General features: G+C 40.2%; 2 protein-coding genes across 2 annotated transcripts; both read right to left on the reverse strand.

Moving 5' to 3' along the window:
• Positions 1-4,905: 4,905 nt before the first annotated feature.
• LOC103707143 (ethylene-responsive transcription factor 4-like) lies at positions 4,906-6,172 on the reverse strand. Its single transcript, XM_008791527.6, has one exon. The coding sequence runs from the start codon at positions 5,938-5,940 to the stop codon at positions 5,194-5,196; it is 747 nt and encodes a 248-aa protein (XP_008789749.1). The 5' UTR covers positions 5,941-6,172; the 3' UTR covers positions 4,906-5,193.
• Positions 6,173-11,291: 5,119 nt separating this feature from the next.
• On the reverse strand, positions 11,292-25,862 carry LOC103707145 (zinc finger CCCH domain-containing protein 36-like). The gene is made up of 5 exons (XM_008791528.5): positions 25,225-25,862; positions 13,832-14,393; positions 13,452-13,678; positions 11,740-13,361; positions 11,292-11,632 (listed from the first exon to the last, which is right to left on the reverse strand). Exons 1-5 carry the CDS (start codon positions 25,520-25,522, stop codon positions 11,603-11,605), a joined length of 2,739 nt encoding a protein of 912 aa, XP_008789750.3. The 5' UTR covers positions 25,523-25,862; the 3' UTR covers positions 11,292-11,602.
• Positions 25,863-27,299: the final 1,437 nt, after the last annotated feature.

Here is a 27,299-nt window from a genome sequence, read left to right on the forward strand (position 1 = left end):
TGTAAACCCTAACCGTCCCACCTGTCTAGGACAAAGCCTTAAAAAATAAGGCTTTTTTTTTTCTTTTTTTCTTGTGTGCACGTGCACGCTCTCTCAAGTCATTGCATTGCCACCAAGATGGTTGATGGGGTGTAGAGTTCGATTGCATGTGGCTATAATGGAAAATCTTGAATTATTGAATTTTAATGGTTAATTGTGATATGTTAGCAATCTATAATGGTATCTTGATCGGTGTCACAAAGTCTAAACGGGTCGAGAGAATGCTTAGCCAAATAAAAATTAAAATGATAGGAAAGAGGACATAGCTTGGTTTTCTTTGCTGGAGTTCTTCAAATTTTATGTTTAATTCTAAAATTACGGGACCAGCAACTTTAAGATCTGTAATGAGTGACGACCGATGGCCATGGATAAATGTAAGGCTCGTGATTCAAGCAAAAATGTAGTTAGGGATATCTTGAGAATTGAAAATTTGGGAAGTCAATATATTTTACATAATAGTAAGATGAATGTGTCGATCTCAAATGAATGTTACACTTTGCTCCAACATATACTAATAATAAATTCATATTGAATTATTGATGAGATATGGATTCGTCAACTTGTGACTAACCAGACCATCCAACCAGACTAGCTGACTAATAATAGCGATCAAGTCGGCCGACCAGTAATAATGAACCAAGTGTCCTTGATTGGAAGCATATTGAAGATGATTAAAACCCATTAAGAGGGGCAATTACAACTCCGCACACTCATGAGACGCTTGTTGGGACGGTTACAGCTCATTTCGCATGCCGGACAACTATTGCATATCTGAACGATTATCACACGTTTGATAGTTACAGTATGCCCACTCTTTTAAGATAATGATTTTATGCCCATTCTCCAATATATAGAGGGACCGAGGAACCTCTAGTTGCATTTTTCTCTCTCTCTAACTCTATTCTATATAGCTCTTTCAGACCTCCAATTTTTTTCAAACCTCAGTCTGACTTTGGCACCAGAAAATCTTCAGCCGAATTAAGTCCGATAGCCTTCGGTGCTTTCTCTCCTATTTAGGTCCGAGCAGAAGCCATCCACTTGCAATGATTGACCAATTCTTCCAACTCCCATCTCATCGGATTTTGCACGCATCATCCAAATTAGTACATTGGTACTTTTGCCAATAGTCACGGGGGCTTGGATAGAATGGCTCAACAAAATCCACAACGAAATATATCGGCCAAAGGAGTCTAATTTTACAATTATAAGAATACAATCATTCTTTTAGCAAAAATCTTCGTGAATCAAAAAAAAAAAGAAAAAGAAAAAAAAGAACACCGCACGGAACCACGGAATTCGATCAGCTGACAAAGTCGCACGACAGCCATGGGCACCCAGACGGACTCCATCCAAACTATTTATACTGCCAGTTGCTTGGCTTCGCTGCTTCGATTTGTGTGGCTGAAAACATTCCAGCGTTTTAATGCAAGATGTTCGATGGAACCCCTCATTTTCCGGGACGCACTCCTACGCGTATCGACAATGCTTAGAAAGATTCACTCGCAGCGTTCTGAGATCTGGTCAAACCACATGTTTATGTCGCTATCAAGAGAGATCTTAATCTATACCTGTCCCACTTCTTTACCCATCACTTGGCTGGGTAATCTCCTGAATTTAGGCTTTTAAAAGTTGGACTTGGATTTTTTAACTAATTTATGATGGGCTGAATCAACTTTGCTTACATCTGATTGGATCATCACTAATCCGGTAGCTCCAAATCATACCCACTTAGAGATAACGTTTCGAGCGAGACTGGTGTTAATTTTTTTTGGAGCCATACTTTTGGATAGTCTAGAGATGTATCTTTCGCACAAAGGATCTTTGGATCATCCTCTGATCACTTCAAAATTTATGCAAGAGGATAAACGATGGAGTCTAATCTTTTTTTTTACCGATAGTTATTTAGTTAGGTCGAGTTCAATGGTAATTTGCACCTTTTAGGGTAGGCTGTAGCATTTTCGCATGAAGAATGGTAATTAAAAAAAAGCTTAACATATAATATCTATAATTATGTTTGAGATAGCTGACGAATATGTGATTGTTGTTGTTAGCATCCTCCCAGGCCACAGCACTTAGAAAGGGACAATGGTGGTGTGGATACCATGGAGAACATGGTGATCACTAGATTTTTGAGGAAAAAGGTCAAACCATGCATGGTCGGCTGTAGCCATTGTTCACAAATAGATAGCTAATTGCCACTATATTTTCATTAAATGTGAACATGAAAGGATTGCGTGATAGGTCCTGATGCTGTGCTTGAAAGCAACCTCCTTTTTCCTTGTATAATAAACACAGCTCAAGGATATGTGTTTATGTGTTGCGTGGATCTCAAATGGTCCGCGTTTATAAACGCTGTTTCGAGGTATATTGGTCACCATCAGGAGTTATTTTCATGTCCATGAATCAACTACTTTTAAGTCTTCATTTATTAATTGTGCATTTACATGTGAATCTTGGACGAAGCTAAGTAGTCCATACAAGTGTTGTATGCCTAATATTTGACATTCATGTTCAAGGCTGCGTGAAGGATGCTGGTTGAGTTGGTACTGATGATGCACGATATCAAACATTTGATTTAAAATTGAGTAAAATAAAAAAAAAATACTAAAATTAGAAAAAAAATGTACTTGCACTGGTAGTTTGAAAAGATTATGTTTATCATTTTGAGAATTATTTTTGTCCAACATTTTAATATGTAATTTAACCGAACGCTAGTCAAACTGTAAAAATCAAATGGGATTTAAGTGTCACGTCAGAAAAAAATCACAAAAATAACTAGAACATAAGAAGATATGCGTATCCTTCTTCTTACTCAAAAATATTATTTTATATTAAAAAATAGTTTCAATAATACCGTTAATTTAACTGGGTATAAGCATCAATTTTACAAATTTTTAATGCAAGTATAATAAATATAAATCTCAAAAATATATATGTAATTTATTCTTTAAAATTTGATTTTTAAATTGTTATTGAACTTCCTTCCAAATTAATTCTAAGAAAACAAACGAGAGAAAAATCTACTATGATGTTCAACAATACAATCTTTTGCAGGGGTGCAGCTTCTAGTCTATAACATTTGCATCTCGATGCAGATGCTATGACATTAGAAGCCACCAAACGTTATGGGAAGAAGGTCGCTCATCAAAAAATTTCTCTTGTCGAGTTGATAAATAGTTAAAATCACACTAATTCCTCGTAACCTACCCTAATAGTTTTGTGCTAATAATAGCATGAAAAAGTATTTGCCACCGGCCAAGGGCCAGCAGCTAAAAGATGGGACCCAAACCCCAGCCCCAAGGCCGGTCTCGAGCCGCTGCCCCGACCCAATCCGGTCCACGCACCCGTAGGTGGAACAGCAGGGACCCACAGTCAACGTGCGCGTTTCACTCCGCGGCGTTGCGTCCAATCAACTGCCACCGCTCTACTGCCGGGCCGAGAGAGACGTGGACGGTGTGTGTGTGTGGACCCCGGCGCTCCGCAAAAGTCGTCCGTCCATCCCTGGTGCCGGCCGGGGGAGCGCCTAAAAGCGCGTTGATCGTCCCGTGCGCATCGCCTCCCCTTCCTCCTTTTTGCGTGCGGGTGCGGTCACCCTACCATGACAAATCGACCTTCCATATGCGACCCCGAATCTTTCTCTCTGCCGGTCGCTTTCCCGTCTCTCCATCTTTCTTATTAAATTATTAATTATTTATAAATAATAAATAGGAAGGCAGGCAGGGACATCACGAGAAACGTGGCAGAGATGGAGATACAGGCCGGTGGCCCCCACCACCCGACGCCGACGCCCACCGCAACCGCCTGTCCTCCCCTCCCACGTCATCGCCCGTCACCGCACGCCCCCTACGCCGTACGACGTCACCCACCCCCACCGGGCCCCACTTTGCCCCATGCCCTCTCCGTGCACGCACCTCGCACGCCCCACCACAAATGCGCGGCGATTTATTTTTCCTAATGAATAATTATTATTTAATATTAAAAAATTCGGGGAGGAAAAAAAAAATAGGGAAAGGCGGAAGGGGCGAAATCTTCTCCGTAGATTCCGACGACAAAGACCGGGGCCCGCCAAAAGCGGCCGCCGCGCAACCGTGGCGCCCGGATGCCCGCCTTCCCGCGGCGGGACCCCACCGCTGTCGGCTCGTTAAAACCCGCCGGTTTTCGCGCATCCGGACGATCCGCCGTCCGTGTCTCCGAATAAAAACATCCCGCCCGTCCACTTGCGAGCGACAGGTTGTTGGGTAGCGCGGACGGCAGATCTGGATCAAGGCGGGTCCTGGCTGGGCCGGCTCCCCTCGCTTACGCGAAAGGGAAGCAAAGGGGAAAAGGAGATGGAGAGAGGGTACGGGTCGCTTTAACACCAGGACGGCAGCAAGCGTACACGTGTCTTGATTTCCATGCGGATCTCGAGACAGACGTCGTCAACACGCTTACTTCTTTGCCCGGCGTCGTCAGTTCGGAGAGAGAGAGAGAGTGCGAAGGAGCGGGACAACGCGGGCGTGGTGCCCCCACGAAGCGGCAACGAGTGACTCGGTCGTACCCGCGGATGGACGGCGACAGATCCACCGCTTCGATCTAATCGAATTTGATTTATCATTATTTATTTATTTATTATTATCATCGGGAAGGATAAAAGATGGGAACAGAAGGGCCGAAAAGGATTGGAGGAAATTGAGGCGAAGAAGGCGACGAAATGCTGCCGGCTGCCCGAGCGGCACCCACGCTCTCCTAGCAGTGGCCGGCGCCCTCGGCCCCCGTGTGGACCACGCATCTAAAATATTATCATTAATACATTCTAATAATTTGATAAAGACAACAAATTTAGATGATAATAATAATAATAATGTAGCAAAAAAAGGGAAGAAAAAATTAAGAGGAAATTCAGATATATTCCATTAATTAAAAGATAAACTGAGAGAAATTACAACACTGAGTTGACGGATCTCCGGATCTGATCACGAAATCAAAAGATCGGGGAGAGACAGATTTTCATCTCAGTGGAAAAAAGAAAGTTAAGTATTTACATAAGTTTCTCTCAGATTCGCTCTCTAAGAAAAGTACAGACACAGAAAATAGAAAAAAAAAGTAATCTCCACTTTCGCCATAAGAAAGAAAGCAAAGGAAAAAGATCGCGAGCCGCCGCCGGTGGATGTGTGATCAGGCGACCTCCGGAGGAGGGGGGAGATTGAGATCCAGATCGAAAGGCAGCATCTTTGGCAGCGGGGGAGAGGGGTGGTGGGGAAGCATATCCACAACGGACGAGTCCGAGTCGCTCTGGATGCCGCCGGAGAGATGGGCCTGGAAATCGGTCAGGAACATCGGGGTGCCCATCGTCAGGCGGTGATGGTTCGCCGCTGCCGCCGCCGCCGCCGCCGCCTTGTCGGATCTGACAAACGCCTCGAGGAAGAAGAATGGATGCGCGACCCCGGCGGCAGGGACGGCGGTCGGGCAAGGATGGAAGGGGAAACGCGCTCTGCGGTGGAGCTCGAGATCCAGGGAGGGAGGGAGGGGGTGGGCTATCGGCGGCACGGCGGCCTCCCGGCTGGAGGACTCGACGGTGCTGCTCTGGCTGCTAGGGCTCCTGGCTGCTCCACCGCCTCTACCGTCGCCGCCGCAGCCGCCACTTAGACTCTGGTAGCCTTCCGGGTAGGGGAAGTTGGTCTTCGCCTTGGATCCACGGAACTCGCGGGCGGCAGCGTCGTACGCCTTGGCGGCCTCCTCCGCGGTGTCGAACGTCCCCAGCCAGACCCGGCTCTTCTTCCCGGGGTCCCGTATCTCCGCCGCGTACCTCCCCCACGGCCTCTTCCTCACTCCCCGAAAATGCACCTCCTTCCCTCCTCCCGCCGCAGCTCCGCCGCTCCCGACGCCTCTACCGCCGCCGGTAGCCTTCTCCCTGGGGGCCATGCCGAGAATTCCTAGACCTCTGTCTCTCTCTCTCCGCGTTCTCTTTTTTTTTTGCCTCCCCCTTTCTCTCTCTTGTCCTTTCCGTTTCGTTTGCCTTGCTTAGCTCTTGGGAATAATGGGTTTCAAAGAAGAGCAGGCGATGGGTGGGTTAATGCGAAGCGAGGGAGGCTTATAATTTATAGAGGGAGATGGCGTTTGATGGACGGACGGATGGTTAGAGGGAGAAAGAGAGGGGAACGAGGGAGTGGTGGAGCGGAGAAATTGAAAATATTCGGCGCAGTCAACGAGCGGTTTGACTGTCCTTGGCCGCCGCCCTCGTCCGGGACGTGGCGGGTTTTACCGAGGCCTCGCTATATTCACCCAAACCACATCCCACCAATGATGCCACGCGTCATAAACCGATGGATCCCCCTTAAACAAGCAAATCAGCAAAGCCCACGTGCAGCGAGTTTCGTCCCCGGGTTGCCTTTCCCGGTGGTACTCACCGCTTCCGAAAAGTGGGGCTAGTTTAATAATATATAATTTATACGAATTTTGATGGGGGATCGCGGAGTACGTGGCGCTCTGGCCAGCGAGAAACGCGCTCCGCGGCAGGCCTTCTCTCTCATCCTCTTTTCTCTTTCTAGATAACGGCCGTCAACGGGGGAATTCGAGCGGCTGGCCAGCCGGGGACGGGGGTGGGGCAGGTAACGGACGGCCGTAACGGCGCGTCGCGGCTGCGTCTCCGCTCCTTGGATGGGGCCCGCCCGTACTATCTGTCGGCATCGTCAGCTTCCGCGCCGTGTAACTTGGATCACGGAGCGGGCGGTAGGGGCGCGTGGCCCACCGCCCCTCTTGAACCGCTCCATTGGACCGAGCCACTGCTAGGGCGCCAAGTGGCGGTTCGGGTGTTGGGGGTGGGGGGTGGTGGGCGCCGGCCCGTGCGCCCAAAGATGTCCCCCGCGTGGGGGGAACGCAATTATTGGGAATATTTAGTACCGGGGAGGTGGGTAGACCGCGGCAGGATCGCGAAACGGACGGTCGAGATGGGACGGTGAGGCCAAAGCCGCGGCGGAGTAATAGATGCGGGAATGGATGGAAAGGGCGCTTGCCTGTCCTTACGTGCCGCCCATTTATTAATACCTGCGATTGCGTGTGCGTCGGTGGCTGCCCGTGGAAAAGAAGACCCGAGCGGATTCACACGCGGCAGCCGTTCGGGAGCCGGCAGGCGCGCCTGTGGATTTCGTAGTCGGGTACGCACGGTTCTGGCAGCCAATCCCACAATCCGTGTGGGCCACGTGTCAGCGAGATAAGGGGGGATGTACGGGAAGGATCTGAACCGCTGGAACATGCGGTCGTGTGCTGGATTTGGGTTTGGATTTGGATTTCGGTAGCGGGAGAAACTCGAGCGCTGGCTTTGGCTTGGAAGCTTCATTTGGGGACGGGCGGAGAAGATGGATGTATCCTAAATTTCCATGAACAATGAGTTTGGGACATTGGATCAGCTGGATTTCATCGTTGTTGACCGTGACATTACCCTGGTAGAAATCTTTGAGGGCTGATTCATGAAAGTATTTTCTACGTAAGTTGAGATCAAGCGATATGATTAAGCTCTTCGCTCATTTAGCTACTGTGTTATTGCATCATTGAAGTTGATGGATTGGGAATTTTGAGGCTAAAGAATTGGAGCAACTACTGCAAGAAACATATTAAGCGCATTAGGAAAACGTTTAGCTTATCCTATTATCTACCAATATGTAGCAGGTAGAATGTGGTCCTATAAGTTAGTTAGTATTGTGCTGCACTCGAACCGTACAATTAGAAGCAAGCAACTCGTAGGCTACAAAATGTAGACCAGAAAAGGACCTTCTGTTCGGCTTCTTATGGTAGAAATGTAGTTGCATCCTTTGTGCAAAGAAGAATTTACCTTCCTTTGAATCTATCTATTGTTGGATTAGCTCCAGCACAGATCTCAAAGTGCTCATTATCCACCTGTTTAGGTCTCAAAGTGAGCAATGGATTATCCACGAGCGGAAGGGTGTGAAGGAAGGTAAATCCTTATTTCGCACAAACAATACAACAACTATCACTTATGGTACACATAAATAGAGAATATAAGTACAAATATAAAAGCACAAGGTTTGTTAATAAATATAAATTTATAATGCCACCTATATTTATAAAATTTCTTTTAGTGTTTGGTCTGTGGATATTAAAATCAAAGCGATTGATGAATGAACAAAAATTCAAATTTATGAGGTAATATGTAAAGAAAATATAATGTTCATTTATTTCATTATGTTTTTATGGATGATTCCATGGGTCTAAGCAAAGATTTATTTTAGTACTGGATTCATGGATATTTAATTGAAGGATTTGAGCAAAATCTCAATTGTCTTAGATAATATGTGAAAACATGCTTCTTCCCTCCCAACGTAGTTGAATGCTAAAATACGAGCAGGATTTATTTCATAACATTTTATAAATGTCCAGATTGATGATTTTTAATAAATATTTTTTTTCAGTATTTTATTCACGGGTATTTAAACGGAAAGGTTTGAAAATTCAACTTTATGAGATAATATGAGAAAATATGTTTTGATTTTCCTCAAGTTTAATAATAAAATACGAGGGTGTTTTTATAAGTTTCCTGGATGCCCAGCTTAATTGGCTTTAATAAAAATTTAATTTTATAATGTATTATGCGAAGATGTCTTTTTTTTTGTTCCCAAAATTGACTACTAAAATACGAAGGGTATCCATTCCATAACATTTTATGGGTGTCCAATTTGATGGGTTAAAACAAAAATTTAAGAGCTTATGCACACAAAATCTCACAACCATCCATTATAACTTTCTAATATACAGCAAAAACTCTAGAGCGTCGGTTTGTGAGGCTACTAAGCCGATTTACCACGTCCAATTAAGTATAGGAATATCGAATCACATTGGAGTATCACGTCCAATCATTGCATCTCTCACACGCACTGCACCAGACTCTAGACTTTATACTTTATACTTTAAACCCCTCAGTTCTAACTTTCCGATCTGATTTAACAAAATATCCAGAAGTCGAAGGGGTTACACATGCAACTTGTGATAAATTCTGAATTTAAGAATGAACCCCAACGTAGCTGATAGCCAAATCTAAAGACACAGCCGTTATCTCCACCTAGCTTCACACACACGTCCCACAAGTTACAACTCACATATTTGTCATACAAACTGAGACTTTAGCATCATATACTACTCCCTACCTTCAAATATTTGTCATATAACTGAGACTTTAGCTTCATATAGTCCGTGTCATATCTGTCAAGGAGTAAAACTGCCGAAAATTCATCATCTTGTAATTTTTCAGAGGATGTTCGCATTACAAGCCCCTCTTCTCTTTGGTGACCAAATAACTGGTGCAACCTGTGCCCAAAAGATCTCGATAGACCCAGTCCGGCAAGAAACAAGAAGAGCATTACTGCAGAAAGAACCAATCCATGCCCATTTGTTCTAAAATAAAAATAAAAAAAAATAATCAGGAATTATGTACTCATGCTAGTCAACTTGATATCCATAGATGGACTTAATCCAAGTCCATCCGAATTAATCCGGCCCTATAATCCTTTTACTTCAGCGTTTTTCTTGGCACCAGGGACCTTCTGATCAATCAGTAGTAATATGCGTAAAATAAAAGCGAGGCCAGCCGCATAGGAGTGAGTGGGTTCAAAATGTTAGCCGTGCAATGGAGCTACGTAATATTATCTGCTCAAATTGACTTGATCCCATATGTTCTCTCGCAGCTTTTTAACTGCCAAGCAAATGTATTCAAAAGATGAATCAAGGCAGAGGCCGGCCTTTTGCTCTTGCCACCATTCATCCTTTTTTTGTTTGGTACACAACCATTCATCCTTTTCAGCAGCTAATTAGTCTCATGAATTTGGAAAAAATTAGGCCACATAAAGGTAAATATAAGGAGTTTGAGGATGCCAATAGCCAAAGGAGAAATGGAATCCTAAGAAAACAACAAGTTAATCAAGGTAAGAAGAAGTGAAGAAGATGGCACTGAGGGGTGCGATTGGTTGATAACCCTCAAATTAAGTTTGATTGATACAGGATGTCCAGGAGCAGCAGTGCGAAGGTGCTACTGTTCCAAATGCAGAATGACATGATTGAAACTTACTGACTTGCCCGTGCATGGGCTTGCACACCATGGCGTCCTATGCATTCGACCTAGGTTTGCACCATGGCAAATTGCGCGAGTCCAATCAACAGAAACAAATGTAGTTGCCCGTGAGGTACTTTTAACATAAAGAGAAGTGAGGTTAATTTTAAAGTGGATTCAAAGAACAGGGATTACCCAGTAGGTAATGAAGATAAATCTTGGAATGAACCCACTAATGGTGATCAAAGAACAAGGAGTACCCAGTAGGTAATGAAGATAAATCTTAGGATGAACCCTAGTAGATCAAGCCATGAGTTGCTCAATATATTGGTCAAGGAACACTATGTCAAGGTGTTAATGAACTGCAATGGATTTCCCTATGCTTTGCTTATAATAAGCATGACTGCTAACTAGCAAAATAGAATTACAATAACCAAAATATAGGAAGCAGTGAAGAACTAAGTGTGACACCCAAATCTATACAGAAAAATAACAGTCAAATAATCCTAGCTATAAAATGATTCCTAGCATCACACCTAGACCTCCACAATGGAGTTCCAAAAGAAACGAAGTGGCGCTTTAATTCATCTGCCTATGGAATCCAACACATTTTGTTCTTAGGATCCCCTCAACTTTTAGCTTGTGCCATGTTCAGTCTAAAAGATTGTGCCGATGCTGAGGCAGATTACATATTTTTCCTGTTACTGCTCTGATGTTCATGTCCTGGAATTCCTTAAGCACAACACATTTCCATGTCCTCCAGATCTTTACCATCACATGCCATGGCAAAACGTAACTTTACAGAACTTTAGATACATGCTTAATCAGGTCAGTGCCATGTAAACAATAATATACAGGTACAGCAATAGAACTGATATCACAAATGTGCAAATATTAGCATACAAATTGCATAGAAAAACATGAAGATAAATAACAACATCCCACATGGAAGAAAATTAAGCCATCTTGCTTGACCACCTGTTATCCTGACAGCTTACATGATATAAATGAGACTATATATATAGCAACAATTAACTTTGTGCAATACTGCAGATGATGAAACCTAAAATTTTAAACAAGATCATAAAATAGTTCCGGATATATGATTCTGAACTTTACATTTCCCCGAGAAAACCTGGATTTAGCCCCCTGATTAGCATACACTAATTACTGCAGCAGCAAGAAGAATCAGAAGAAATTACTAAAACAGATGCAATTTTGAACTGAACTTTCTGTCTTCTAGGTTCCCCCCAATTTCTGAGTTCACAAATTGAGCAACCATCTTATTAAGAATTTAAGAAACATTAACATCTCGCTAATTAGATTAAGCCAAACAAACCTACAATTTTTAAAGTCTCCTAGATAAAGTAAGGTAACCAGATAACAGATTCCCAGAGGAAAATTTGCAGCCTCCCATGTAAAGAAGCTTGGACTCTGCTATGACAATGCCTTAAATCTACAAATGTCTAGTTAAGATCCACAAGCAGACAACTGTACAGAACTCAAAACCATGCAGATATTGGAGGCTCAGGACTTGGCGTACTTATCCATATAAGCCTGCAAATGAAAAAAAAAATCATACAGAATGTCAAGAAACAATAAAATAAAAAAATACAAAGGACCTTAAAAGAACAGCAGACATAACCCGGAATCTATGCACTTACTTCTACAAGTTTGAAAAGTTTTGTTTGGGATAAGGATAGGTATTGGTTTATCGACTCTGCAGTACTCGGGATTTGATGGGGTTGCAGTGAACCAATGACCTTTTCAACTGCTTTCTTAACTATCATCTTGTGGGCATCCTTACTTAATTGACCCTCCCGCCAAAATGGTTTTACCAAATCCTTCACAAAATCCACCAAAGCAACACGAAAATTTCTTAATGCTTTCGATTCCTTGTCATTTCTAGCCTTGTCTACTTCATTCCTTGTATTATTACCAAGGTCTGCCTCATTTACATTTTCACCATCAGTCGCACGAGGTACCCAATGTTTCTCATCTTTAGGCATAGAATTTTTTACCCCATCAACTGTATCAGGTCCAGTAGCAACCAGTGGGGCAATATGCCCACTAAATTGATGTGCTGATGTGCTCTCATCAAATATGCCTTCTGTGGAGCGATGCAGAGAATTCAGAGGTTTCTGGGAACTATATACTGGGGCATGATCACTTAAAATAGGATCACCATCTATATGCTGACTTGACGCATTGTGGGTAATGGTGATTGGAGAAGTTCGGATAGTTACATTTCCTGCTTTGGGAGGCTCGATACTATCAATTATTGGATCATATTGACTTCCAGGATGTGGTTTACTTGCAGGTGCACAAAAAGAAGATTGAAAACGCTCAGATGGTTCCCAAGAATTTACTTGTATTTTCAATCCTGCAGAGGGTGAAATATCCCCTAGGATATCTTGTTGCATACTGCTTCCTATTTCTGATCTTGAGTAGTATGGTGAAGAATTTCTTGGAAGCGAAGCAGACCTGGAACCGTAATATCCTCTATCAAAATTGAATGCTCTATTGCTATCAAGGTGCTCGGCACTTAATGGTGTAGATCCACCAGTTGATGATGCTCCTATTTGAGCAAGTGTCTGAACTGAAGGTGAACCACGGAGAGTCTGAAAAGAATTGTCAAACCTTGAACTCAATGAGCTGCTTAGACTATAAGAACAGTATTTTGGATCAGGAGGTGGAAAGCGGCTTTGCTGATATCCAATAGCAATATCCTGTGTCTTTTTGCCATAGGAATATGGATTGTTGCTATTCTGGTATAGTCCAGTGGCTGCAAAGGATCGATCTGAATAATAACCAGATTCAAGAATTAATGGATTCCTTGACAAAGGAGATGCTCTTGAAAATGTTGCATCATTCAGAAATTCTCCCTTGGGAATTTCCTGGGGCAGCTTTCCTTCATTTAGGTACCTTCTGGAGAGGAAATCTCCACTAGCTGAATGCCTCTCATCCATGGGGTGAAGATAAGGGCTTACCCCAATGGGCCTTCGATATCCTTCTTGAACCAAGGATGCCTTCCTTAATTCCTTCACTGGAAGATTTAATGCCCCGCTGCTTCCAGAAATATCATATCTAGAATGCTCGTCTGCAGCAATCTTTGATGAGTGCTTATTATATTCATCATGGAACTGAGTTAATCCATACCTCTCTCCACCATATTCCCGGACAAGGGCTCTTTGTAAATTCAACTCAGATGATTTCTCAAAATTTAACGAGTTTAGGGGCTCATGTGAAGCGGATAGCTTCAATCTCTGAGCTTCTTCTCTCGAACCTGGATACATGATTAGGGAGCAATTAGCAACTTTTCATATCATAGATATTCTTCAACACAAAATCCCTCAGCAGAAGATAATAAGGATACCTGTATGATCCACAGAATCATACATGACACTTGGCTCAGCTATATTCTCTTTGGCCCACTGGCTGCTTCTGGCATCCTCCTCTTTCGGGTGAAGGAAACTACAAGAATTCCCCCTGATGCACCAGCCTTTCTTAAAAAAGTCACATATAATTGCAGGCCTTTTTTTAAAAATCTCAAGTGGGGCACCAGGAGATGAACTTCTAGGTCTCCTTTGAGGAGTATGTATGCTGAAAATATATTGATTAGTCAAAATTTAACCCAGAAATTGATGGCAGAAAAAGGCAAGAAAAGATTATAGCTCAAAAATACACGTTGAGTAAGTCCCTAATCATGACTTTGAATTACCATTAGGAACTTTGCAGCTTAAAGAATTGCCATACCTTGATATACCAAAGTCCTCTCGCGGCTGCAAGTTGATTTTTGTGTAGGGATTTAGTGCATCCTTTTCTATCACACCATCCATCTTCCCATATCTAGAGCCACTTTCTGTCATGCTCTGCACAACTAGTTTGCCCTCTTTAACATGCAACGATCTGGTATCCTTGACACTGATAAAACTATCGGAGCTTAAATTAGATTTATAATTGCCATGAGTTTCAAAATTGTATCTTCTTACATCTTTTGAAGCTTCAATAGAAGTTTCCTTTTCCAACAGAACCTCAATATCTCTGTCAGCTAGATGAGATTTGAAAAATTTTCTTTCTTCAGAAGACCCGATATGTTTATCCTGAATGGCAGATCTGGTGTCCCTGTCATTTATAGCAGATGCCTCCTCACTATCTATTGCTGGCAGCTTAGCTGACGAATCAGAGGCAGTAAGGTCACCGACACCATCCCAGCCATGGATAGCCAATGATTGATTAATGCAAGATCTTTCATTCATGGAAGAAACCGGCTTCACGTCCTTACTATTGCCTGCAGGCTCTACTTTTTCACTAGCATCTACATAGAGGAAAGTGGGGGAGAAAATAAATAATCAATTTATGATTAAAGAAACTGCCTGCCACAAAAAGAAAATAATTCTTTGGCTAAAAATGTGAAATCTCAAATTATAACATATATATCTTCTAGAATGCCTGAAGAAGATTCAGTATGTTGTAAATGGATCTTGAATTTATAGGACATAATGATCAAATAGAAATGGTACTATAGTGGATGACAATAGCATGCCAGTATCATGTAAATATAGAACAGGCTCCTAAAGATGCAGTTCTCCTGCATCAGTCATAACCAACCTATTCCACCCACAACAGCATTTCTTATTCGTGCAGATAGCGCAACACCAAGACCTAAAGACCACTAAACTCACTGTTGTTGATCTGATGGAAAGTTGATTTATTAGCAAGATAATGTTGAATCGTATTTCGAGGAAAGCATTCTCCCTAGAAATAACAAGAGTTGAGGCTTAACAAAGGAGAAATGAGAATGACAACACAAAAATTGAGAAGGATACTACTGCTTCAGAGAAGGATACTACCACTCCACTACTACCCAGAACATTAATTCATTGTCAACTTGACAGAAAGGAGAGGAATTAATCAACATGTGCAATACATGAATGATTATACGATATAAATGCATATATGCAACGTACAGGAGGACTTGCATCAGAGAACTACCTGTTATTTGGCATGGAAAAAATAATTTTACGATGCATATCCATGTGATAGTTAATCAGAGACTCATCTAAGCCTAAAATTGCAGCATTAAACAACACTAGCTCTTTTAGCTATTCAGATTCACACTTAGAAAATTACATGCTACCTGTACTGCTAATTTCTTTTTTAAGTTATTGTTGTGTCTATATGTAAAGGCCTGTGAAACAATTATTAGTATTAGTGTTTCAAATTTCAACATGCAGCTAAAGAAACAGTTACTTACCTATAAGTTAGCACTTAACAGCAAAAGGAATAAACTTCCAATTATACAGAAGACAAACAATCATAGCAAATATTATCTTTTTTATACTTTGTTTTATGTAATACTATATAAAAAAAAATTGTTGACTAGTTGACAATTTTTTTCTTTGTTTTCTTATACCTCTTTTATCTCTGTTACCAAATCAAACTCAGAATACGCATCTGAATTTGACTCTCATATCCATGGTCCTGCAATATGAACTTTTGCTAGACCCGATCCTCAAATATATGTTAAGGTCTACCACATTTCATGCATCAATTAGGTTGGGCAAGTTATAGTTGTTCTAGATTAGGCTTTTAATGTATACCAATAGTTTCAATCTATCAGGATGGCAGAAAAAAAAAACCAAAACTATTAGGTTGGGTACCACCAAGTGCTTGCTCAAGGAGTTGGGGGTTTGACTCTAGTTGGAGGTAGCCTCCCAATTATGGGTGGCAAAGAGTGCCTTGACCCATCAACCGACCCATATCCGACATGCAATGAACAGCTTTTGAATTTGGTCTAAACTAAGGTCCGCAATCTCGGTACCGGATACCGTATTGGTACTTTATTGGTTCAGTACGATACACCTCTGTACCGAAATAGCTCTCTAACCATTTTTTTCAATTTTTATCTCAGTATGTTAGTACAAATCGGTACGCCTTGGTACAGGGCAGTACGCCTCAGTACGTACCGGCCTCAGTACGGACCGGTCCTGATTGAATGAATCAACTATTTCATTTCATAGTTAATTAATCAGCTATATGACATCTATTTTTCAAGTGCGAGAGAATGCCGGGGTCACAATTTGTCTTATTTGAAAGATGGGAACAGAAGATCAACTCAATAATCATTGATAATAGCATTTCCGTGGCTTGTAACACATGGTTATCAAGTCGTAACTTGTACCAACTTGAACTTAAGTTTCGTACCGATTTTTTTTGGTATGGTACGATTACGCCTTGTATCGGACAGTACAGAGTGGTATGGCAGGCCATGGTCTAAACAGATTCGGATCATAAACGGGTCGACCTATTTTGACTTGTTTATTAAATGGGTTAGGTTTGGGTTTTAGACTCTTAACCTATTTAATAATCGGGTCAGGTCGGGTAACCCACATCCACTTGCTAGTACTGTTCTAAATATCATCGCTTCTATAGAGTTCTGAATCCATTTCTCCTCTTCATTCTCTCTCCATCCCCTTCTCATCTTTGATCTCCTGCGAGTGTCACTACCACACCCTCCTCCGAGTTGTCCATTGTCCATGGCCTCCTCCGCCACTAGATCCACACTCCTCAGGTTACTATCTTGGCTGTTGAGCGTTGCTGGAGGCCGATGATGCTGGGGATGCAAAAAAATTGCATCGACACCGGCATCGACCTCATCATTACCTGCGACCTCTAGAGCCACCCCATGCTGTCAAATAGGGCTGATCTGGCACTCGCCGCCATCCTCAGTCAGGTTCAGGTTTCAAATCCTGCCTTGTTTAATAAACAAGTCAGGTTTAAATTTGAAATTTTTTGACATGACCCATATAGGACCCAACCCAACAAGATTGCCACCCTTACCCCTAATGGGTTGGGTGGGTATCGGGACAGCCCTAATAAGATAAATGAAGGTACACAAACTCAAAAAAAAAAAGTTGGAATAAGGCTTGTTGGTTATAACTTGTTTTTTATTTTAAAAATATATATTGTGATTTAGAATTACACCCTAAGAAATTTCAGGAACAAAAAACAAAAAGATATGCAAGATCCTAACTGCAGCAAATCATTCATGAACTTACCAGTGAAGATCAGCCTTTTTTACTAAAGGGCATGAATTACTGAAGGATTTCATTCTCCAGAAGGACAAACTAAAATGTTTCATGATCTTTGTATGCTTTAGTTAAAGCATACAATAAGTTCCTACTTCTGACTGAAGTGAATTGGATGGAAGAAGTTCTATAAATTCTTGCAGTCTTTTTTTTTTTTCTGAACAGTACTGCAAGTGATTGCTTCAGTTTAAAAAGTCATATACATGGTAGTATGTTCTTCTCGCATAATTATGATAAGATCAGAATCAATTTTCAATTCTAGTAATTATAATGATGAGCAGATACCATATAACTTTTCCAGAGATATTATTTTCCGAAGCCACTTTCCAAGTCAGGATGTTCATTTTATAATGTGGTCTCACCATAATCCTTCTATCTTACTTTGCAAATCTAAACCAAAATTCAAGAAACAGAGCCTATTTCCCTCTGGTGAGTGCCTTCCTCAGGGTACTTTACAAAATGGAAGGGAAAATGTGAAGGCCAAATATGTCTACTACCAACTGCATAGTCAAAGCTTGCCATAAAATCGGCCAGTTGGTTTGCTTTTCTCTAACTATGGGAGATGTTCGAATCTTCGAAACTAGTGAGTACCTTCTTGATCTTATGAAGAAGAGGCTTTCCTTAGATGCGGACTATATATTCCTGATTATTTTTTTTGGTTGGCAAGGGGGGCCGTGGCCCCAAACGCATGCTCTTGATCATGTTTGCAATAGGTTTAAAGCAATTAGATGACTTAGATAATGGAAACAAACTTATAGACAGTGCATCTCTATCACCAAGTTCAGTCTTTAGCCTTTGACTTTTGAGTTCTAGAGGGTAATCCACAACATGCATGCGGGACTTGGACACTCTACAATCCGTATTGTGCATTGTCCCTTGCATTTTCTATATGACCATTCTGATGCTGCAACAGGACTGATCAAAGAAAAAAATCTCTATTCCTAATATCATTTTGTAACAACCAAAAAGATATTTAGGGTTGAAATAAGACATGTCGGAGATGTTGGTGCCAGGTTATAACTAAGAAAATTTTCTCACATCCTAAAGAAAATTCATTTCAATGCAATATTTTTGCAGCATTCTGAAAACTTATTAAATGGTTTGATACATCAAGTAGGAGCAGCAGAAAAATTAAAGCCTAGAAATGACATTCACGAAAGTTTGTTCCCCATCACACAACTCCGGATCCAATCAGCCCATCTGAAAAGAATCCCGAGGCACTTAAAACTTCTTAGATAACGGGCTTCAAACAAGGGTATATCTTTTACTGTAAAGCATTCCAACGTAGTTAGGAAATCATCAGGATTTATCGCCATCTGATAGCTCCAGATTTTGGGTAATGAGTTTGCCAAGGATTTATCTAAATTGAAAGGCGCAACATTATAGTAGTGATCTTATCAGAAAGTTCAGAAAAGAAATCACACTAAAATCCCCTATTATTATTTTTTAAACCTCCTGAATGGGAATCAATCCCGTATCTTGGAAGGTCTGTAAACCTTTAAAGAAAACAACTAATTCAATCTGGCAAATGTATTTAGGGAATCCATATGGTATCATATATTTCTCACCCTTCCATCAATGTCAGTGCTTCTTAGACCTAATTTCTAACAAACTCATTTGTCCACAGAAAAGAATTCATCAATTAGATTGGCATCAAATTCCCTATGGTCTCATATATTTCACATCCTCTACCAATGTCAGTGCTTCCTAGACCTACTTTCTGACAAATTCATTTGCGAAACTCCTCTGTCCATAGAAAACAATTCACCAATCAGATTGGCATCAATATTTATGAAGGAACACTTTGAAACTAAGGATTCTGATTATTAATTTGCAGTGCAACCTTATCAATATATGTCTTGTTAATTTTTAAAATTACCCCTCATTTACTATCGGCCATGTATGCATGAATTTTGTTATATTTTTTCCTTTCAAACCAAAACCCAAGGTCTTTGCCCCTACCAACCTTCTTCTTTGGCAATTGCCTATTACATACTTTATATTTTTTGTTTAAAAAAAAACGGTTCCTAAATTGCATGATTCTCTAAATTTTGTGAAAATAAGCACTTCCTAAAGATTCTAGTTCCTCTTGTCCCAGTTCTTTGACCGCCTTGCTCAACTCAAGGGATTCTTTGTCCAATTGCTATAAATATCAATGCTTTGAGGGTCAAAGAAAGGCCAACTAAACTTGTTTACAAACGAGTAACTTTTGCTATGAGAAATATAGAGAACAGACAAACCGTCAGTCAGGAGTAGAACCAAACAAGAGTATCCTCACAAAGAGTAATGCTCTATCACTTTGATATTCCACCTATTTATTAATTTCTTAAAGGATTTAAAAACCAATGCTAAACCTTTTCTATATAACTTAGAAGTCACGCCCTAATTTCTTTACTTGATGAAGATCTTGTTCAAATGATGAAGCTAGGCCATGCCACCTTCTAATCTCAAAGATTTCACATGGCTGTTAGACTTTGTTCATTAGTTCACCTAGAAATTTCCCCCTCAATGCCTTGTAGAAATTTTAGGATGCTTACCAAATAAATGGTGTTTCTACATAGCAGATCGACAAGTCAAGGACCACATTTTGGCTCCTCCTTGCAACCTATACCAATAGGTGGTTCACCCATTATATTGAATTGAACATTTCCTTTATGAACCATATCTTAACTTCTCAAGCAATTTGCAGAAAAGAGAACAAGTTATTCAAGGAAGTCAAGGCATGTTTTCCCCCTTCCAAGACTCTGGTCCTAGGGCACCAAATGACCACTCCATTGTACTCCTATTAGTCAATCACTCGAGCATCCTTTGCCATGGCACTTGAGTTCAAATCCACATTATATTCCAAAAGCTAGCCCATAACTTTCTCAAATTTATAAGGATACTAGTTTTCGTGATTTCCACTGGACGATAACTATTATGATCGCTGCAGGAGTAGAAACAAAGACTTTGCAAAAACTAGCTCATAACTTTTTCCAAATTTAGAAGTTTACCAATTTTCGTAATTTCCCCTTGACGGTAACTGTCAAGATTATTGTAGGAGTAGAAACAAAGACTTTGCAATCTATTTACTTTACCTAAGGTAATTAGAAAAGAAAATCTTTCTCATTGCCCAAATTACAGTCATTTCTTGATAAAGTTGTGCTTGTAATCTTAATTCTTCCATAATCTACCTTTGCTTATTTATTTGAAATTTCCACTCAGATTAGCTAAGTGAGTAACACCACCAATTTTGATGTCCCTTGCCAAAAGTGGGTTCTCAAACAGTTCTTCCAAACACTTATAAGTTGTAACCATTGAAGAAACCATGAACATTGGCAAGATTAACATAAACAAGATTTCCCATAAAGTGCAAAATGTTCTTTTCCATAATTTCTTTCTGAGATCTAAGATCGGGAAATCCCAATGCAAAATTGAGGTGAGGACGAGACTCAAACCCAGGTTCTTGCTTTCCAAAATTTCATTGTAACAATAAAACAGCTCGTAAAATATCATACTTGTTTTTTCTGAACTAACTAAAGAGAACTATACAGAAAGAAACATCTAAATGTATTCAAACCACACTACGCTTGAAGCAAGCAGCCATTGACCTAATAACATGGTCACCTTTTTTCCACCAAATGATTCTTTAATTATGATGAGCAGCATCTATTCATTCCAAACCAACATAGTAGGAAGCTAAGCCTAGTAATTTGGTTTAAGTTAGCCTTGCAAACTAGTTCCAAACGAAAAGCTTTTTGCGCCATTTGTCAGAGAAGCATCTCTAAATATGCAATCAATAGCCTCCAACATGAAGAATATCTATGATGATGTGTACGAACTAAATATCATGATTCCATGGTTGATACATTGCAACATAATAATACAGTTTGATGTTTCCAACTACATGTATGATTGAGATTGGGCACGAGATAGGATTTTACTGAGGTTGATCTTGAATTGGTCTGGTATAGAATTTTGGCCTAACCATGTTTCATTTCTTTGACCTAAATTGAGTTCAAGCAAAGTACACGCGTAGCTTGGCCCAAGCCCTATACAATATAATGTAAGATAAATATAACATAACATAGCATAACATAACATAGTACAATATAATACAATACAATAATAGTATAACATAATATAATATATACCATCTAAAATTTTATTATGACTTAATATCCCAAACCCCAAACCCTCTCCTTTTCTATCCCTCTTGCATGGGTAAAAATTGATAGGATAATGTCCGTCTAGGTTCACTTTTTCTAGATACAAACTAGAACATTCAAACTAAAGTTCGTCATCTCGGTACCGGATCCCGTACTGGTACCATTCTATTATAGTGTCGGTACGTCCGGTACAGTACATGATTCGGTGCAACGAGCGTCGATATGCTCTCCATACCGCATACTGGTTCGGTACTGGTATGGTATGGTATAATTGGTACGCAGTGGTACGGTACGGTCGATATCGGTGCATGGTACAATCGATACACACCGGTATCGACCAATACGGCAAATCTTGATTCAAACTAGTATCAATACCTATATTCATATATGTCAAAAAACAGTGGATATACCAAAATATCCGATTTGTATCCGAATATTGGAATTATCTTTCAATTCCATTCGGTCTCATACAGCTCTCATATACACCAAAGGAAAAAAGTGGCAACATCAACATGTTTTTCATTAATTTTCTTTCCTTATAGTGATATGTTTAATTTGGTGGATTGCATGCTTAAAGTTTAGACTTTTAATTCAAAACATGTATCTTAGCAAAAAATATTAAATTCCACTACAAAAGTCAAGCTATTAAGTGGATATGCTTATTCCCTTATTTTTTGTGTGATCATTTGTTTCTTTTAGAAGACATTAACAAAAGAAAGTTGGAATGCTTTTGTATTTATTTTGAGTTAATAAAACATAAAGTGAAAAATATCCTGCCGACAAAGTGTAACTATTCAATATATATCAGCATGTATATCCTTGTCTTTAAAATATCATTTTTATCCATAGTCCCTTAATATAAATATGGATACAAATCTTAGCATCTCTTTACTATATGTATCCATATTCATATTTACCAAATAAAAATCCTAACACTACAAAAAGTGGCTTAATATTCCAACTTCTCAATTCTCGTGATAACCCTATTAGATTTTTCTCTTAGAAGTATCCATCATTCATGTCTAGGCTTCCATGAAGAAAAGGATTCAGCCTTGATGGGCTCTAAGTAGAAGTAACACAGTGGGATTTCCAGGATTTTTTGCATAATAATAGTCACACGCTCTCCAAAATCCAAATTGATAGTGATTTGTCAGTCATAGCAAAATTTAAATTTATTTATATTCAGAATGTAATATAAAGGAAATTTTAAAAATTTCATAAGCAATGTATATTAAAATTTTCAAATTTGGTCGTACATAAAATTTTTAGCCATAGCCACATGCATTTACACGTGCATTATAACTAGTAGATACAAATATATGGATATACTAGTTTTGGTTCTGCATCTATTCAATTTTAGTCGTACCCAATATTTCCCCTATTACTCTCTTTTTCCCCTTTATCTTCCTGTGGTCCTTCACTCTCTTCTCCTCCTCTCCACTCCATCTGCCACCATCCTGCACTACCTGTGACTCCAGAACAATCCTTGACCTGCTTGCTCTCTCCAATTGCCTCAATGACTGCAACAGTAAGAACCATCCTTTTAAGCCCAACCCCCTGTCTCCTTGCATGAAGATCAAGCCCAAGAAGGCCAGCTTCAGTCTTAAGCATGAGAAAAATTCATTTGAACACTGCCCAATTATCACCAATGATTTTTAATCCTTGTTGGGATATGGTTGGTTTGGCCTGATCTTGGCCCATTATCAGCCCTACATTTATGCAACATAACAAATAGGTTTCTATTGCTCTTTTAATTTATTTTTTATAAGTATAATGTGTTTCTAAATCCATTTTTTGCTACAATTTATCCTATGTAAGCCAAGCATTGACATCAGTCTATCTTTTTGAGATTGTTGTTTAGTGCCACGCTTGCGCATCATGATAATTAAATATTAAGACTAGGTATTAGCTCAGTTATTTCTTCTACCTAGGCATTTTTCGACAACTAAAGCATGTCTATTATATTAATCCCTATATGTTTGTGCCAAAAAGTTTAGCAACAAAGTAAAAGGTCTATCTTTCTGTACAATAGTCATATAATTCTAAAATTGTTCCTGAACTCCAATTTCTGAGATATATAGTACAGCTCACTATGAGACAGCATGGAATTCAACAAAATATGATGGTTGAATGTGTGGTAATCAAAGATACGATGACAAAAAAGATGATTTTATGAATAGAATAAAATGGAGAACAGATTAACCAATTCACAATAGCTTTTATAAGGCTCAGAAAGGTCTGCATGCAGTTGCATTCATTTTGAATTTATAACATCATGTGAGGTCCAAATTGTTGACAAATGCAATATCACTTTTAAGCAAGGATGAAAGCCCCGAGACAAAGTAACAAGTGCATCAAGAAGAACTGTGAGGTGCTATAAATCATGCCTCAACATTTCTCCATCACAAAGGTGGTTCTTTAAATAAATATCAAGCAGGTAAAGAACTATAGCACATCAACGGAAGTTGCAATGCCCAAATCTTCCTAGATGGCAATATCTAGAGAAATAATAGTCGCTTCACCTGTTGCTAATATGTTTCCCAGCTCTGCCTGTCGCCATTTTCTAAAAAATAACAGCTTGTACTAATGGGATCAGCCCTCCCCTCATGAAAGCGCCAAATTAATTGTGTCAGGTATCGAAATCTCATAATGTACGGAAAATGAAATGAATCAGAATCTACTTTCAATGAGTACGGCAATCAAGACAAAAATTCCCGAGTCAACCCCAAAGCAGTCAGCCAAAACCTATGCTCCCCTATCAGTCTTTATCTCTCTACCATTTCTTTTAACAACCTAAACTCTTTTCTCCTCAATCTAAAGCCCATATAGAATGAGGTTGTTCTTTAAATAAATACATAAGCAGATAAGGTACCATATGCGTGTCAACAAATGCTGCAGTGCCCAAATCTTCCTATATGGTAATATCTAGAGAAATAATAGTCACTTCACCTGTCATTAATATGTTTCCCAATTCTGTTTGTCGCCATTCTCTAAAAGTCGCAGCTTTTAACAATGTGATAAGCCCTCCCCTCAAGAGATCGCCAAATTGATTGCGTAACATACTGAAATCTCATAAAAGTACAGAAAACGACATGAATCAAAATCTACTTTCGATGATACGACAATCAAGACGACAACGTCCATGTCAAAACCCCAAAATTGTTGGCAAAAACCTATGTTCCCCTATCAGTCTATATCTCTACCATTTCTTCTACAACCTAAAGTTAACTCCTTTCTACTTGATCTAAAGCCCATATAGTATAAGGTGTTGTTCTTTAAACAAATACATAAGCAAGTAAAGTACCATATGCGTGTCAATGGAAGTCGTAGTGCCCAAATCTTCGTATATGGCAATATGAAGGAAATGGTGGTCGCTTCAACTGTCGTTGGTATGTTTCCCTATTCTGCTTGTCGCCATTCTCTTAAAATCACACATTGTACCAATACAATCAGCCCTACCCTCAATCAACCACCAAATTAATTGAGCCAGATATCGAAATCTCATAACGGTATGGAAAACGACACGAATCAAAAATCTACTTTCGATGAGTACGACAAACAGATCACAATGCCCATGTCAAAACCCCAAAGTTGCCGGCCAAAACCTACGTTCCCTTATCAGTCTGTATCTCTGATTACGACAAACAGACCACAATGCCCATGTCAAAACCCCAAAGTTGTCAGCCAATACCTACGTTCCCTTATCAGTCTGCATGTCTCTACCATTTCTACTACAACTTAAAGTCTACTTCTTTCTCCTCAATCTAAAGCCTACATAGAATCAGATAAACACAGCAAAAGCAATGGCAACAAGAAATAATACTTAAAATAGATAGCAAAGCAGGATCAATCCAAATAGATGAAATACATTCCTTAATAAAAGGGAGGGACGGTGGGGAAAGGGACAAACCATGGGCATCCTCGCCCGGAGGAGCCTCGGCATCAGAAGAATCGCCTCCCTCCTCTCCTTCGACTTCCACCACCTCCTCCACCTCCTCTTCGTCCTCCTCTCCATCCCCCTGCGATCCTTCTTCTCCCTCCCCGTCGTCCTCCTCTTCCTCCACTATCTCCTCCACCTCCTCCTCTTCTTCGTCGATATATCGTTCTTCCTCGGGGGATTCCTCGCCATCGCCCGCGCCCGCGGGGGAATCGGCCATGGCGGAGCGCTCGGAGGGCGAATCGGTGCCGGGCGCCGTGCTCTCGGGCATCTCTGATGCTACGGCGGTGGGCGAGGACGGCGGCAAGGGCAAGGGGAAGGGGCAAGGAGAACAGGAGGTACAAAAAGGCAAAGGGGCGGAGGTGTCGCTTTGTAGGGGAGGGGGGTTTCGTGCCACTGAGACGTCCTCCCCTCTCGCCAGTTGCCACCCCGCTTTGGCGTTCTCTTCCTTCCCCTACTTCTTCAACGTATTGTCGTTCTCTCCGTCGGAATTTTCTCTCTATTTTATTTTTTCCCCCCTCCCCCTTTCCTCTACAAATCTTCCTCTCTTCAGTCCCAGGGTGTTGTCTGAGAATATCAGATGTGAAAGCGTAGGTTATATTTACGGTAGTAGAATAGCCTGTCGTTTTGGAAAGAAGACCTTGGCAAAATGCGATGGACTTGAAAACTGTTAAAAAAAACAATTATATTGATACCACTGCGCTTTTAGTTATTTTTCAAAAAGTATCTTCTTAACTTTAAAAAATTTCAAACTAACCCTCCAAATTTTCAAATTATTTCATATTAATCATACTGTTCATTTTCGTTAAAAAAAAATTTACGTAATCATCGCATGATAGCATAAAATTATACAAGTTGTTGGGAAGGTAAAGTTTTGACCTTACTACATAAATCTCAAAGCACTTCGAATGCCTTTATTCATATGTCTGCACAGACCTCAAAGTGCTCTTAGTATATGGTCCATAATTAAGGATCACCGACCACTTAAACCTCAAAGCACTCCGAACTCGTTCTCATTTACCTGCATAGATCTCAAAGTATCTTTAGTAGATAGTTTATAGTTAAGGATCACCAATCGTGTAAATTTTGAAGTATTTTGTACCCTTTCCTTCATTTGCATACACATTTCAAAGCACAAGTAGTATATAGCCTATAGTTAAGGATCATCCATTGCACAGATGTCAAAGCACCCCGAACTTCATTCATCAATTTGCACGGATCTCAAAGTATCTTTAGTATAAGATCTATAGTTAAGAATCCGCACTACATAGATATCAAAGTACTGCAAACTCTATTCATTCAACTGCACAAATCTCAAAGCATCATTAGCATCTAGCCTATAGTCAAGGATCATCCAACATAGTTCTCAAAGAACTTCGAACCTCTTTAGTCATCCGGGTGCATAGATTTCAAAGCATCCTTAGTATATATTTAGTTAAGGATCACTAACCACATAATCTTAAAACATTTCGAGCCTCTTCATTCATCTGCCTGCATAAATTTTCAAGCAACCTTAGTATATGACTTTAAGGATCATCCACCGCACAGATCTCAAAGTACTCCAAAAGTCTTGATTCAGCCGCTTGTATAGTTTTTAAAACATTCTTAGTATATGACCCATAATTAAGGATCACCTACTGCACATATTTTAAACCACTTCGAACCTCTTCATCTATCTGCACAATCCAAAGACATTCGAGATGTTTGAAGAGAGCGAGTGTATTTTGGTTACTTATAATGAAAGGCTAACACCATCCAATTGAGAAGCCGGAGGACCAGTTTAGAATGATTTGAAAACTTGTAGTGTCGGTTTGAAACTTGTGAAAGTTATGAGTGTCTATAAGAAATGTTCAAAGTTGAGAGGGTGCCATTATAATTTTTCAAAAAAAAATAAAGAAAAGTTTTTTCTTTCTTTCTTTTAATGCTCTCTCAACTTTGTCCGAGTTATGCTTACAATCCCTTTTCTTTAAAATTTTTAATTGAGTCATTCAGATTACTTAATTGAATCAAGTGTTGTTGACGAGTCAGATAGTGATGTAAGCGTTCTC

The sequence above is a fragment of the Phoenix dactylifera genome, chromosome 1 (assembly GCF_051530095.1).
Source record: "Phoenix dactylifera cultivar Ajwa chromosome 1, Ajwa_hap1_PhDact_Kaust_v1.1, whole genome shotgun sequence".
NCBI lineage: Eukaryota > Viridiplantae > Streptophyta > Magnoliopsida > Arecales > Arecaceae > Phoenix > Phoenix dactylifera.